Below are 16598 nucleotides of genomic sequence, written 5' to 3' on the forward strand. Positions count from 1 at the left end.
ATTGTGTTCCCATGTAGAAGCAAGAAAAACAATGGTGAACTCTCATTTAGCATCTCTCTCCTAGTCAGCTATCCTAAATGCAGGAAACTCAGTCTAGCTACAAAAGGGACAGGTTAGAGGAAAAATCCAAATGCAGCCCAGCTTCTGAAACGCACTTGGTCTAAGACAGGCCTGGCTCACATGTACCTCCAAACCTGGCTCAGAGCTTTTAGTCTGTGTATTAAAGTGAGTGAAGATGAAGCCTGAATAAGAGACAGGCTGACCATGCTATACAGATGCCTCATGAATGTCACCTTGCTCAGGGCAACCTCTCACATGCAGGACCCCAAGGGGAAAACAGACACTACATGATGACTGTAGGGAACTACTAAGATTAAAACAATTAAAACAACATGAACAAACAAACATAATGGGACAAAAACTGACAGCAACTGTTCCAAAGAAACACCATTGGATGGAAAATCAAGCATTCCTCCTTTGCCATTAGGCCCATAAGAAATTTGTTCTACATGCAGCCGGGATAAAAAAGAGGAAACAAAGAAATGTTAGGAATTTTTTGAATCATGCCTAGCAGAGGGAGATTTGGAGCTGCAAAATTAAAATGATTGATGCAATTTTCTCTTTTGTTGTTTATTTTTCCTAGAAGTATGATAAATGGCTCCTTCACATGCCAACAATTACAAGACAGGTAGGATGTTCCTGTTTGTTTGTTTTTGTAATATCAAAACTAGGATACAAGATTGATGTTTAAATAAATAATTAAATAGATTCAGCCCTGTATCCTAATTTCCATATTTGCAAGACAGAAAACAAACACTGGGGAGAGTGCAAGAGAAAGCATCTCAAAGATGTGAGGATATATCCACCTTCATTTGGAGGACCCCAAGCCATTTCAGAGCCTGAACCACATTGGGTTCAAGAATTGCCTTCTGGACCCTGCACTGCATTCATGAGCTTCTCTAAAGATACCTCCAGCAATTGCTGATTCTGGAAGTGCTGAATCCAATTTGAACTGACTTAATAGATGTAGTAATCAAAATCCTTGGGCCTCATCCACCACCCGTTGATACATCTTCGATTCTTTGGGCTGCCTTTGGCTCAGGAGCTGTGTGACCAGACAAATCCATCAGCAAATGCTCAGCTGGTTTCTAGTAAACCAGAGGCCATGGATTAAATGTCTCTGCACTGGGTTATGTTAGCAAGCAAGTATAAGGCCACAAATTTGTCAAAATATTTTAATCAAAATATGTTTAAAAAATAACTGAATGAATTGGACAATTCATCAGCTTTCTTAAAGCTATGGCTTCTGAGGACTTGGTCCCATTGAAATCTTACAACTCATATTCCTCAAGATCATAACATGAGGAACTTGCATGGCTGCTGCCAAAAGGGACCACACCTCTGGTGTGACTCTCGTCACCATCCCAGTTTGCAGGTTGTGGTAATGCTGCTCTGAGCAGGTCAGTTTGTGTGATGTTCTTTGCAGGGGGCCGGCTCATGTCCAGGAGTATGGCTGCGTGCCGGGGCCCAAGCTCTGCTACTGACTCAGATCGAGGTCAGTATTTATTAAGGGTTCTCCTTTTAAAAGGAAGGCCTCTGAAGATATTTCATATGACACTAGGCAAAGGCAGGTGACAGCTGCAGGTCTGGGCTCAGAAAGGCAGGGTTTCTGCCCCTTTGGCATTCCCATAAATTTGGCACTTGCCAGGATCTGAATTGACTCAGTGAATAAAAACGCACACCTTTTGCAGGGCTTTTTCAAAACTGGCTTCCTACCTCTCTGAAATAGCACTTCAGTTTAGGAAACACCAAAACGCTTTCCCCAGGAGAGCTCCCTCTGCAAGCATGGATCCAAGCCAGGGTAATACCATACTCTGCAAAGCTGTGCAGTTCACATGGCACAGGATGAGCGTCCCTTCTGGATAATGCTCTGTGAAACCAATGGTTACACCACAGCAGCCCCCCGCCACCACCTAATACAGCAGACACATTCATAGCAAGTGGATCAGACAGGATCCAGTTTCCAAAAGCAGGGCTTGAATAATTAGATGCTCCCATTGCTGCTCAATGGGAGCTGGGCATTTTACTTCCCTGCACATCACACTGCATTTTCACATCCCTTTCACTCCACCTCCCCCACCTCCATGCCCCAAGCTTTTGTGATTATCATGGCAATGGAGATTGAACTATGTGCGTACATTGATTTGCTGGGTGGTTTGGCAAAAGAAAGCAAATCCAAGCTACTTACCTCAGTGCAGACCCCTTTGGCGTTGCAATGCCATAGCCTTTGGAGTCCAAGTTACCTCCCACCTTCATGGTGTCACAGGGCTTCCGCTGCTCGATGTACTCATTCATCGTGGACTCCAAGAGATAGGCATACTTCCCTTTTGACTTCCTCACGCGGATCATCCCCTCTTCCGTTGTCCTCACAAAAACGGAGGGTTCAGCTGACTTCATGTATGTCCACATCTTCTCAAACACTGCTATTTTGGATCGCTGTGTAGGACAGCAGAAACCCAACAGAAGTATTAACAGAGGTTTGGGTGCCAGCTGAGGTTTCCAGCTTGGACTGAATGCATACCCATATACTGGATGGGCCAAGGAAATTAAAAGGAGTAACGGGATGTTAATGAGCCATCTGCCATTTCTGCAGCAAGGCCCACATCGGTCCCTGATTTCTGCCATGTATTTGTGTATGGCAAGTGGTTTTGCAGATCAAACCAACCTGGAAATCAGGAGATCGTTTCTTTTGGAACTGCTCAGAGTAGCTCCTCAGTAATGTGGGGAAGCACACGGATATTCTGTATTTGTGTTTATAGCTGCAGAATATCACATGTACTGGAGACACAGCCAGGCTTCTGAGCAGCACAGGGAAAACTGGATTTTTGCTGTTTGAAGGACAAGCTCCTAAGGACAAGGTCCTAACACAGTAAGGGGAAGCAAGAGAAAAAAAGCAAACCTGTGCTGAGGATGAGAGAAGTTGGGCCTGGAGGACTTGTCAAACAAGGGGCTAATCAAAACATTTGCATTAACATTTCCTTTTTACCCTGAAAAATTCTTTAGTGGAGCCAGCTTCCAGGGTCCCATAGGCGATTTCTGTCTGCTTGGCCAAATCCTCTGCACTCTCAATGGGAGAAACCATCCTTTCCACCGTGAGGAAGGCAGCCAGGTTAGCTGTGTAGGAGGATATGATGATCAAGGTGAAGAACCACCAGACGCCACCAACTATGCGGCCGGAGAGAGACCTGGACACAAAGAGGAGAGTCAGACAGGACGGGTGCCTAGGTCCAAAAGGTACAGCTCGCTCTTGCAGGCCCATCATTTACCTGGGCATTTACTCAAAGTCACATTCTCCGGCTACTTACAGGGATGCCAAAGGTCTGTCTCAGTTCTCAATATACTTTTCAAGGTGTCAGTGTAGTTAGAGGAGGGATAAAAAATTCACAGTAGAAAAAAATCAGCAAAAAACTGATTGAATTTCTTTGATTTTCCATTTCTTTCAGAATATATAATAATATTAATAATAAGGCATGGAGACAGCTATGAGGAAGGTGTATCTGGTCAGGGCAATTCCCACCCAAACAGCAGCTCTGGTGAGGTCTGTGTTGTGGCATGTACCTGCAGTGGGAAGGAGCACCAGCATGGAGCCAGGCCAGACATACAGACCAGCTGGAGTCACTAGGTCAGCTCCCCCATCACCTGAAGTTTAAAAATCAAAACTCTGTGGTTTTCTCTAAGACTTATTGAAGCTCAGAGAGGAGCTATGGCTTTAATGAATAATTTGCCTACTGACATTCTCTGTTTTGTATTCAGCAGATGGTTAGGCAAGATGTTCATAATAATGCCTTAAAATCTATGTATTTTGCACTCGCTGCAATCAAATAGCCAATTATCTGTAACCATTGGATAGATATAGAGGCAAATAAGTCAAGCAGGCATTAATTTATATTAAAATCTTTTCAGATAATTTTTAAGAGTGGAAGATAATTTTAGATTGATGTCAGTATTCATGCATTCTGTCTAAATTATTTATATGCTCCTTCTCTAGATGCAGAGCACTGTCCCAGACAACTTACAATGCTATTTTATAAAGCCAGACAGGCTGCCTATGGAGGACCTGTCCCTGAGAAACACCATTTATTTCTCTGTGGGGACCATGCCTCAGCATTGCTTTTGTGCTGACCTGGGCCACTCCACAGAAGTATGGTTTATCAGTTGGTAACAGAGAGATCCCAGTCCAGCTAGGGGCACGGGACCAGCTCGTGATAGTGCGTGCCATGCCATGTCCGGGTCTGCGTGAAGCCTTGGGTCCAGCTGCTGTGGTTTAATGTGACTTGACAAACCAACCTGCATGCTCCATCGTTCCACTGAGGGAAAAAACCACACCCTGCTAACACCAAAATTAGAGCTAGAAAGAGACTAAACCCACATAGCACACCAGCTGCACGCTTATCTAGGTTACACCCAGTTTGTCCAGTCTGGTTTTAAACACTGTTGATGTGCAGGGAGCTGCTCCTGGAGACATCACACCGTCTCCCTGTTTAGATCAACCTACCCTGAAATCTCTTTAGTCAAAACTCTTTGGGATCGCTTCCCAGCAGAAAGCAGGCACAGCGACTGAGCTCCCACACGCGCAGCACATGGGGCAGAGCGGAAAGGACACATTTTAATATGTGGAAATAAGACCCATCCCACCACATGCACCGTCAGCCCTGCACTGCTGGAGGATGATCACAGCAGCTTTTAGCCATGGCAGACAGAAACTGCAGGAAACAAGACTGCAAGTGATTGCAGTGACAGAAAGGACAAGCGGTGTATTTTACAGATGTGACTTTCAGTTTCTACAGTTAGAGATGGGTTGGGCTTTCCTCTGCACAGGGGCCTCATTTCGGAACAAAGCCTCTGCCCTCCCTTCTGGTTTCTTCTTCCGTAGGCTTTTCTGAAACTGGGCAGCAAAGTCCATCTCACCACAAACCCAAGCTCCATGAATGACTTTGAAGGCTCTTCCTTTCAAGGTCTTTCAGGGAAGTCTATAGGACCCATCTGCAAGGTGATATTGTAGGGAGTTCACTAATTCTTTTCTTAATCATCCACATCTTAAAAAGCAAGAAAGGTATAACAAAGAAGATTTTTCAGGCATAGTTTCCAGCCATAAGCTATATGCTGGTTACCATGCCCTGCAGTATCTCACATAAGCCTCCTCCTTCGTTGGCTACTGCAGCAACACGGCTAAGCAGATCGACTGTTCTTCTTCCCAGATTACTTTCTTTTTATGCTTCCCCACGACTGCCAGCCAGATCAGAGGTTTGTTGTGGGAGTGCTGGATGCTGTGGGAAAGACAGGCAGATAGGCACTGTTCTTCTACCCTATCTTTAATTCTCTGAGAGAGACATACTTACCAAACAAGCTCTGGAGATGAACAGGGACTTCCAGGGATGATTCACCCCATCTATCTCACGTTGGGAGGAGGTTCCTCTGCAAACCTCCTCTCTATTGAATTTTGAAGGAACTGGGATGACTAGGTTGGAATAAACAGCTAATTTTTAAGTAGCTAAAGTTAGGTGACATAAATGTGACCATCATGCTTCCCATCTGCAGAGAATTCTCAGCCTGCAGGACTGTCAGCGCAAATGACTTTACCTTTTGTTTCATATTTGGATAGGGATTGGGGAGAGATGAGCTATGGATTCAGCTCACATGTCTTCACATTGATGGGAAGAGGGAAAAAAATACCTGCCTTTAATTAGTCTGGATGATGCGGGCTTAGGGAAGGAAACGCTCAGAAAAACCACAGAGGCATTAAACAAAAGTGACTGGATAATGTCAAATGCAACAATCTCTGCTGATGAAGGCCACTTTGAGCTGGCAAAATCCATTTGCATGGCAAATAATCACATTCATCTCCAGCTGCAAATTATACAGCCTTCCCTTCTTGACGAAGCTGGGATATTTCTGCGACTTGTTTCAACCCCTTCAGCGGCAGTCAGCCGGATTCCTGCCTCTAGACCCTCGACATCCTGGTGATATTCATTACTGCCTTATCCCACGGGGGCTGCCTGCTGTCAGCTGCAGATGGCTTATGCTTCCTGGCTCCGCACCTGGCACTGACAGCATGAAAAAGTAACTATGGGGTATTGAGACTGGGCGGTAACAAGGAGGGCTGTGAAAGAAGGAGAGGGGGCTGTAGCCTTTTTCCCATGGGAGCCAGGTGGGACAGGATGCACATCTGTATCATGCACCAATGTCATCTCGGCTGTGTCTGCTGCTGGTGCTGGCCATTTCTCCTCATCACATGAGATGCTGTGAGGAGGTGAGTGCTCGCTGTCATAAACAGTAGAGGAAAGAAAAGTAGATAAACAGCTTTCTATGACTGCTAGCATGGCTACGGCTTCACATGTGTGATGTTTTGTTGCAGACATTGCTAATGGGCAATGTTTGCCCTCATTGCTAGATTGACTTGGGGCTAGAAGCTGTGAATCTAAACTACTGTAAACACACAGCATACGGGCTCTACAGGGCATCGTCCTGTTGTGCAGCATCTGACACAAGAGAGTACTGGCCAGTGATGAAGGCTCTCGCAGGCTAGTGCAATACAATAAAAAATATAATAATAGTCATGATGAAACCACACAAGCAGATGCGATCCCATGTGACATCCGTACAGCTCAATAGAGCAAACACAGATTAAACAGTACAAGTTGGGTTCCTGTGGATAATCATATTGCTTATTTAGATTTTGAGCCAATGCCTGTTACTGCTTACCAGAAGCAAGTGGTTGGAAAGACAATATCCATTATGATCTTTTTCTGTTACTTCTGTAGACCAAGCAGGAGAGCAGCAGTGCTGCCATCACGGGACACATTTGCAAAAGTGCCGTTGTAATTGAGGGGATAATGTCCCATTTCTAGAAGTGACTTCTATACTTGGGAGTTAAAAGCCTGGTCAAAAGCCAGTGGGACTTAGAGTTATGTTTACGCTCTAGTAAAAGCAGTCATGGAGGAGTAGATATAACTTGTACTTTTAAGTCACATTAAGGTTTTTAAAATCTGACTTGTGCTGGTTTTGGCTGAGAAGGGGTTAATTCTCCTCACTGTGGGGGTCAGCTACCTTTCCAGCTTCCCGCGCTCTGCCGCGTGGCGTGGCAGGGGGGGCTGGGAGGGGCAGGGCCATGGTGGGGGCGGCTGACCCCGACTGGCCAATGGCAGGTTCATTCCATACCATGTGACACCATGACCAGTATATTGAGGGGGGGCAGTGGCAGCGCGCAGGCGGCGCGGCGTCGGGTCGGCGGGCGGCTGCGGCGCGTGCGGTTTGTTCCGGCGGTTCGTTCCCCCTCTCCCCTCCCTTCCCCCCTCCCCCGGGGCTTTGCGCCTCTCGTTGTTCTCCTTTACATTGCATTTTCTACTGTTGTTTCTTTTAATTTTCATTATTAAACTGTTCTTATCCCAACCCACGAGCGTTACCCTTCTGATTCTCTCCCCCATCTACCGGTGGGGGAGTGAGCGAGCGACTGTGTGGGGCGGAGCTGCCGCTAAACCACGACAGTCCTTTTGGCGCCCAACGTGGGGCACGAGGGTTGGAGATAACAACAGCTGCTGGTCCCAGCACCATGTTGTCCTTTTTGCAGTTGGTGTTAAAAATCGGTGTTGGTTGTTTGAGTCTGCTGTGTTCTGCTGTGATTAGTAATGTTTTGCCTACGAGATTTGTTATACAAACACTCGTTTTCAGCTTTATCTGGTATTTGGGGTTTTTGCTGAAACCGTTACTGTACTTCGGATACCACCTTGTTGAGGCAATTAGCAATTATACCTCCTCCTCTGAGAGATTTTATATGGAGGAAATACAGAATAATACCTTTGCAACTTTGTTCTATGATGTCTGTGCCTTTGTTACAACAACGTTTTTGTATCTTGAACATCCTTGGGTGGTTAAGGTGCAGTCATTGTTAGTTTTTGGGCATGTTGTTTTGGTTTTGACTAAGCAACTTAAGAATATCACCCAGAAATCTGCCCCGAGGCTTGATAGTTACGAGTGGCAGGGCATGTGGGATAGCATGGGCAAATACCTAGGGCAGTGGGCACCCCCAGTGTTTTGGAGTTTCACCCCCGAGCAAGTGCAGAATCCTAAAAAACTAGTAGAATATTTGGAGAAAGTATGTTGTTACGCTGGGAACTCCAGAGAGACACAGATAACTGCAACGTGCTGGGGTCTGGCCCATGCATACCGAGCCCTGCTCAACAGTATTCAGTGCCCCCAGGGGGAAGAGAATGTCTCTGGATTGAAATGCAAAGTGACTGGCACTGTAGACAATCCAGCCCTGACAACAGGCACTGCAGCCACTCAAACCCCCACAACAAGTACCGGAGCTGGCTCAGAAAATAAACCCGTACCGGTATCAGTTGCCCCCATACATAAGACGAAATATTGGAAGCGGACATCAACTCGTTTAGAACGGGATGATGAAGAACCAGGGCCATCGCGGGGAGAGGAGGGAGAAGTAATAAATGAAATAGAGACCACCCGATCCCTGTCCTTAAGCGAGTTGCGAGATATGCGAAAAGATTATAGCCGTCGTTCAGGTGAGCACATTGTCACCTGGCTGCTCCGATGCTGGGATAATGGGGCCAGTAGCCTGGAACTAGAGGGAAAAGAAGCCAAACAATTGGGATCCCTTTCTGGGGAAGGGGGCGTTGACAAAGCAATTGGAAAAAAACCACAAGCCCTCAGCCTCTGGAGGCGACTCCTGTCTGGAGTGAAGGAAAGGTATCCCTTTAAAGAAGATGTTACATATCGCCCAGGAAAATGGACAACTATGGAGAAAGGCATCCAGTATCTCAGGGAATTAGCTGTGTTTGAGGTGATTTATGGTGACCTGGATGATCAACGGTCATCCAAAGATCCAGATGAAGCCGAGTGCACACGACCCATGTGGCGGAAGTTTGTACGGAGCGCACCATCTTCGCATGCAAACTCATTGGCAGTGATGTCCTGGAAAGATGACGAGACACCAACGGTGGCAGAGGTGATAGATAGACTCCGGGATTATGACACAAATATCTCTTCCTCGCTTGTCTCTGCTGTGGAGAAACTATCCCAAGAGGTCCAGCAACTCAAAGAAGATCTGTCCTACTCCCCACCTCGACAGAGCAGTGTCTCAGCTGTTAGGAATAAGCGTCCTTTGGCTCAAAGAAGGGGATACACACCACGGGCCACCCTATGGTTCTACCTGCGTGACCACGGAGAGGACATGATGAGGTGGGATGGCAAGCCTACTTCGACCCTACAGGCACGAGTACATGAACTGCAAGGAAGAACAGTCACTCAGGGAGGCTCTTCCAGGAAAGCTGCTGCTCCAGTTTCCAGCGAGCAAGTCCCCAGACAGAGGAGTAGAAGCGCAGATTTTATTTCTAAGTGTAATAGAGGGACTCCTGATTCACATTTACAGGAAGTGAGTTGTGACTGCCATGATCAGGACTAGAGGGGCCCTGCCTCCAGCCGGGTGGAGGAAAGGGATAACCGGGCTTACTGGACTGTGTGGATCCGATGGCCTGGCACGTCCGACCCACAGGAGTATAAAGCTTTAGTGGACACCGGCGCACAGTGCACCTTAATGCCATCAAACTATATAGGGGCAGAACCCATCAGCATTGCTGGAGTGACAGGGGGATCTCAAGAGCTAACTGTATTGGAGGCCGAAGTGAGCCTAACTGGCAATGAGTGGCAGAAGCACCCCATTGTGACTGGCCCAGAGGCTCCGTGCATCCTTGGTATAGACTACCTCAGGAGAGGGTATTTCAAGGACCCAAAAGGTTACAAGTGGGCTTTTGGTGTAGCTGCCTTGGAGACGGAGGAAACTGAACAGCTGTCTACCTTGCCCGGTCTCTCAAAGGACCCTTCTGTGGTGGAGTCGCTGAAGGTCAAAGAACAACAGGTGCCAATCGCCACCACAACAGTGCACCGGCGGCAATATCGCACCAACAGAGACTCTCTGATCCCCATCCATAAACTCATTCACCAACTGAGGAGCCAAGGAGTCATCAGTAAGACCCACTCACCCTTTAACAGTCCCATATGGCCAGTCCGGAAGTCTAATGGAGAGTGGAGACTAACAGTAGACTATCGTGGCCTGAATGAAGTCACTCCACCGTTGAGTGCTGCTGTGCCAGACATGCTAGAACTTCAATACGAACTGGAGTCAAAGGCGGCCAAGTGGTATGCCACAATTGATATTGCTAATGCATTCTTCTCAATCCCTCTGGCAGCAGAGTGCAGGCCACAGTTTGCTTTCACATGGAGGGGCGTCCAGTACACCTGGAATCGACTGCCCCAGGGGTGGAAACACAGTCCTACCATTTGCCATGGACTGATTCAGACTGTACTGGAACAGGGAGAAGCTCCAGAACACCTTCAATACATTGATGACATCATTGTGTGGGGCAGCACAGCAGAAGAAGTTTTTGAGAAAGGTGAGAAAATAGTCCAAATCCTTCTGAAAGCTGGTTTTGCCATAAAACAAAGTAAGGTGAAGGGACCTGCACGAGAAATCCAGTTCTTAGGAATTAAATGGCAAGACGGTCGTCGTCAGATTCCAATGGATGTGATCAACAAAATAGCAGCCATGTCTCCACCAACTAGCAAAAAGGAAACACAAGCTTTCTTGGGCGTTGTGGGTTTTTGGAGAATGCATATTCCAAATTACAGTCTGATCGTGAGCCCTCTCTATCAAGTGACCCGGAAAAAGAATGATTTCAAATGGGGCCCTGAGCAACGACAAGCCTTTGAACAGATTAAACGAGAAATAGTCCATGCAGTAGCTCTTGGGCCAGTCCGGGCAGGACAAGATGTAAAAAATGTGCTCTACACTGCAGCCGGGGAGAATGGCCCTACCTGGAGTCTCTGGCAGAAAGCACCTGGGGAGACCCGGGGTCGACCCCTAGGGTTTTGGAGTCGGGGATACAGAGGGTCTGAAGCCCGCTATACTCCAACTGAAAAAGAGATATTGGCAGCATATGAAGGGGTTCGAGCTGCTTCAGAAGTGGTTGGTACTGAAGCACAGTTGCTCCTGGCACCCCGACTGCCAGTGCTGGGCTGGATGTTCAAAGGAAACATCCCCTCTACACACCATGCAACTGATGCTACGTGGAGTAAATGGGTTGCACTGATCACCCAGCGGGCTCGAGTAGGAAACCCCAGTCGCCCAGGAATCTTGGAAGTGATTATGGACTGGCCAGAAGGCAAAGATTTTGGATTATCACCAGAGGAGGAGGTGACACGTGCTGAAGAAGCCCCACTGTATAACAAACTGCCAGAAGATGAGAAGCAATATGCCCTGTTCACTGATGGGTCCTGTCGCCTTGTGGGAAAGCACCGGAGATGGAAGGCTGCTGTATGGAGTCCTACACGACAAGTAGCAGAAACTGCTGAAGGAGAAGGTGAATCGAGCCAGTTTGCAGAGGTAAAGGCCATCCAGCTGGCCTTAGACATCGCTGAACGGGAAAAGTGGCCAGTGCTCTATCTCTATACTGACTCCTGGATGGTGGCAAATGCCTTGTGGGGCTGGCTGCAGCAATGGAAGCAAAGCAACTGGCAGCGCAGAGGCAAACCCATCTGGGCTGCCACATTGTGGCAAGATATTGCTGCCCGGGTAGAGAAACTGGTTGTAAAGGTACGGCATGTGGATGCTCACGTCCCCAAGAGTCGGGCCACTGAAGAACATCGAAACAACCAGCAGGTAGATCGGGCTGCCAAGATTGAAGTGGCTGAGGTGGATCTGGACTGGCAGCATAAGGGTGAACTATTTCTAGCTCGGTGGGCCCATGACACCTCAGGCCATCAAGGGAGAGATGCAACATACAGGTGGGCTCGTGATCGAGGGGTGGACTTGACCATGGATATTATTGCACAGGTTATCCACGAATGTGACACATGCGCTGCAATCAAGCAAGCGAAGCGGGTAAAGCCTCTGTGGTACGGGGGACGATGGCTGAAATATAAATATGGGGAGGCCTGGCAAATTGACTATATCACACTCCCACAGACCCGCCAAGGCAAGCGCCATGTGCTTACAATGGTAGAAACAACGACTGGCTGGCTGGAAACATATCCTGTCCCCCACGCCACTGCCCGGAACACTATCCTGGGTCTTGAGAAACAAGTCCTGTGGCGACATGGCACCCCAGAGAGGATTGAGTCAGACAATGGGACTCATTTCCGAAATAGCCTCATAGACACCTGGGCCAAAGAGCACGGCATTGAGTGGGTGTATCACATCCCCTATCACGCACCAGCCTCTGGGAAAATTGAAAGGTACAATGGACTGTTAAAAACCACACTGAGAGCAATGGGGGGTGGGACATTCAAGCACTGGGATACACATTTAGCAAAAGCCACGTGGTTAGTCAACACGAGGGGATCTGCCAACCGAGCTGGCCCTGCCCAGTCAGAAATCCTACATACTGTGGAAGGGGATAGAGTCCCTGTAGTGCACACAAAAAGTATGCTGGGCAAAACAGTCTGGGTTCTTCCTGCCTCTGGCAAAGGCAAACCCATTCGTGGGATTGTTTTTGCTCGAGGACCTGGGTGCACTTGGTGGGTGATGCGGGAGGATGGAGAAATCCGATGTGTGCCTCAAGGGGATTTGATTTTGGGTGAAAACAGTCAATGAACTGAATGGCACAATGTGAACTGCTATATAATATTGTGTGTCACCTCTGTGTTGTATCAATGATATCAGAGTACGAGCCTCCCAACCCATGGAAGATCAACTATGAAACAAGCCGTGCAGCAGTGATGGAACGATGACTGACTCGGTATGCAGCAACCCAACGCCACACACCATCTCTCCCACCCGGAAAGACTGATACAACAGATGGAGCCCAGAGTCATGGACTGCGCGAACTCAATGGACATTTTAATGGACATTTTACAGGGAAGATCCATGAACTAAGGGAATGATGTCTGTGTATTATGTTAAAGGATGGGAAGGGGAGGGGTGGTGGTTGGTACGGTTGTATTGCATCATATGGGACCTGGGCATGGTGTAAGTGGTATGGAATAAGGGGTGGAGAATGTGCTGGTTTTGGCTGAGAAGGGGTTAATTCTCCTCACTGTGGGGGTCAGCTACCTTTCCAGCTTCCCGCGCTCTGCCGCGTGGCGTGGCAGGGGGGGCTGGGAGGGGCAGGGCCATGGTGGGGGCGGCTGATCCCGACTGGCCAATGGCAGGTTCATTCCATACCATGTGACACCATGACCAGTATATTGAGGGGGGGCAGTGGCAGCGCGCAGGCGGCGCGGCGTCGGGTCGGCGGGCGGCGAGCGGCTGCGGCGCGTGCGGTTTGTTCCGGCGGTTCGTTCCCCCTCTCCCCTCCCTTCCCCCCTCCCCCGGGGCTTTGCGCCTCTCGTTGTTCTCCTTTACATTGCATTTTCTACTGTTGTTTCTTTTAATTTTCATTATTAAACTGTTCTTATCCCAACCCACGAGCGTTACCCTTCTGATTCTCTCCCCCATCTACCGGTGGGGGAGTGAGCGAGCGACTGTGTGGGGCTGAGCTGCCGCTAAACCACGACAGACTCCACAGTAGATAACAGAAAATGACCTTTCACTTGGCTAACAAATGTTCTGCAGCTTGAGCCCTAGCAAAGTTCATTTCTCTTCACTAATGGGCAGTATGGGGTTTAAATCCTCTTGCACTGAGAATTTACATGTCCCCATACCCGTTCAAGCATAACATGAGGGCAATCAGCTCTCTGCTGTGTGGAAACGAGTTAGTGACTAGCTCTCTGCAGAGCTAAGGTGAGGTGGAGCACAGTGGTTAGTATTTTAAAGATATGCTAAGGTTTGGATGTTTGGACTTGTCTATTTGACCACTGGATTTATTCACTTTCATTACCATAGTAATACTTGCAAATAGCAGGATCCAAAAAAAAAAAGGGATTAAATAAGCAAGGTTAACAGTGAAAGAGGCTTTAATGAATGGTTAGTTCTGGCAAGTGGAAAGGGGTGAAATAGCTAGATAGACTAGATTGTATGTTTCTCAACCTATACTATTACTTCTGCACCTACACTCTTCTTTCTTACAGAATCCCAATTAAGAACTCTTCATTTCTTCTTCCAGCTCTGCCTGTGCTGGCTAAAATCACCTGCCCCATCCTCTCCTTGACTGGGGGTCCCGCCTGCCCCCCACAGAGCAGTAGCAAGACAGGGCATTCCTTTCTGTCATTACCCTTAAGGAATGAGTAGTAAATACTCTGCCCTCGTTATCCATGCTGCACAATCTACCTAAAATTAGAGCTGGCTAGGAGTGAGAATTCCAGTGCCGTGGAAAATTCTGGAATTATAAATGAAACCTTAATACTCTCAATTGGAATGAGAAGATAAAGGTCACAAGTGTCCTCTAAAAATAGTGTTCTGCAAACGATGGTTTGGGCCAATCCAAGCTTTGCATTTTTCTATTATTTAATGTTTCATTTCTGAAAGGCTAAAAGGTATAATTTTAACAGAGTAAACAACTTTGTTTCTGCTTTCTCATTATAAATAATTTTCTTTCACCTTTTATAAAACACTAAACCCTTACCTACCACATGTATAATTTAAAAGATAATTCTGGAATGTGTTATTTTATATCTGTCCAAAGGAAAAAATGCTGAAATTAATGCTGAAATTAAGACCAAGCTGAAATTAATAATTTTGATTTTCTCACTTAGATGACTTTTTTCTTTACCTTTCCTTGCAAAAGCAATTGCATTTTGTCAGCAGAAAACAGAAAAGAATTTTAAGTTCCCTTTGTTCCCATGAAGTGATGTTTTTTTTTGTGTTCTAGCTTTAGCACTGATGGATGCTTCACAGAAAAAAGGAAATCATGCAGCTATAATCTCTTATTTCTTAAAACAAAATGCAATCCTTGATCAAACAATTTGCTCTTTGATCTTATCCCATACAGAAGATAGGGAAAACCGACAGGAGTTTGTCTCTGCTTTGCCATCTTATTTGAAGAGTATCATACATTTTTTTGCAAAAAACATTAACCAGATCATCAGAAAATATACAAAGTAAACCTCATTGGAAAAATGTTCAAGAAGCAGCTCTGTTCTCTCCCATTTCTCCCTTCCCACCCCCCAAATCCATTTCCTATGGAGAATTACACCTAAACTGACAGTTTTTAATTAGAAGAACAAATCTGCGATTCTAAAGCCATAGTTGCTTTGGGAGGATTTCCCAGATTTGCTGTTAAATTCAATTCTAATAAAGGCTCACTTAGTCAACTGACATATTTGTCACTGAATGAATTTATGCAAAACTGTTGAAAGAAATGCTCTTATATGCTTGTTCTACTGATTGTGGGTCAAATCCACTTTTGGTTTTCTACCCACACAGATCCTCTGATCTCTGACACTACTCTGCTAGTCTGATACTGACTTTAGACGTTTTCATGCCTCTGTCTGAGGGTTAACTTGGTAGTGGATTAGTTGCAAACATTTTGCTCCAGTTTTGCTCTTATTTTAAACAAAATTTTCACCATTAAACTCTGTTAATGTGAATGAGCTTTGCTTTTTCTGCGCGTCACAGACCATCTGGTATGATTGGTCTTACCATCTTATCTCTGACCCTTACATGAGCCCCAGATTTGCTTGAAAAGTCTGTGAATAGTCATAGCTAAAGGAACAAACTTAACATGGGGTTGTGGAGCTGGGAACAGCTCTGGGTACATCCATCATACACATGCTGCAAAGCTCTTATCCCCTTTTGCTCTGCTATGCCATGGATGGTTTTGAATGAGCTACCAACTATTTGTTGTGAAATTGGAGTGCTTATAATGCATGTTTCTTTGTCCATGCTGTATTATTAATTTTCTTGCCATTATTAGTTTGCATTTACTTATTATTGAATCCTACCTCCTGGTACAAGAGTCTGGAGCCCTGACTGCAGTGCTGGGCTTTAACACGGAGTGTCAAGAGAGCCCTTGCAAACACAGAAGTAAGGATGCTTTCTATTTACATTCTCATTTACCTCTCCCAGTGGCACAAATTCCTTCTTCAGCTCCCCTCACAACTTTTCTATGGAGGTAACAGGTGCATATTTTATTCCCCTGTGGGTAACGGTGAGACAGGGTAAGAAAGCTGAGGGTGCACAGGTACTGGGAGTCCCATGCTCTCTCTCCCGCTTTTCTTTTTTTAAATTTTGTTTCAAAAAAAAAAAAAAAAAAAGAAAAAATTTGAATGCCTAGCTTTTGTATATGACTGGAGATCTCTTCTTTCTCCTTTTTTTGGGCAAACCATGCCAGCTCATTCGACTCCCAAAACCAACACGCTGGAAGGAGGCAATATGGATTGCAGAATCCCAGAAGTCCTTTTATGAAGCAGCCTTAGGGTCACTTGATGTGTAAATATTGCAATGACTGATCATATTGTCTGCAAATATGCAGAATCTCTCAGATTCAATGGGAGGATGTATATCTGTGAGGTTTTAATTATAAGTCATAGCTTATTTACTGTTTCTTTCTGGCTAAGCTACTGGCCTTCAACAGCAGTCTATGGTCCCTCTCCTACCATTTCACTTCTTATTTTGCAGAATATGTTGGTCCTTTTTTCTTCAATTTCCC

General features: G+C 46.3%; 1 protein-coding gene across 2 annotated transcripts in view; it reads right to left on the reverse strand.

Annotated features, from left to right (window-relative positions):
* GRIA1 (glutamate ionotropic receptor AMPA type subunit 1) overlaps positions 1-16598 on the reverse strand; it is a 140074-nt gene that overhangs the window by 17063 nt on the left and 106413 nt on the right. For both annotated transcript variants that reach the window (XM_075102655.1, XM_075102657.1), the window contains exons 12-13: positions 3047-3245; positions 2249-2496 (exon numbers count right to left, since the gene is read on the reverse strand). In XM_075102655.1, coding sequence (XP_074958756.1) covers positions 2249-2496; positions 3047-3245 — 447 coding nt within the window. The remainder of the gene's footprint in view (positions 1-2248; positions 2497-3046; positions 3246-16598) is intronic.

Source organism: Phalacrocorax aristotelis, chromosome 8, assembly GCF_949628215.1.
Source record: "Phalacrocorax aristotelis chromosome 8, bGulAri2.1, whole genome shotgun sequence".
Classification (NCBI taxonomy): Eukaryota; Metazoa; Chordata; class Aves; order Suliformes; family Phalacrocoracidae; genus Phalacrocorax; species Phalacrocorax aristotelis.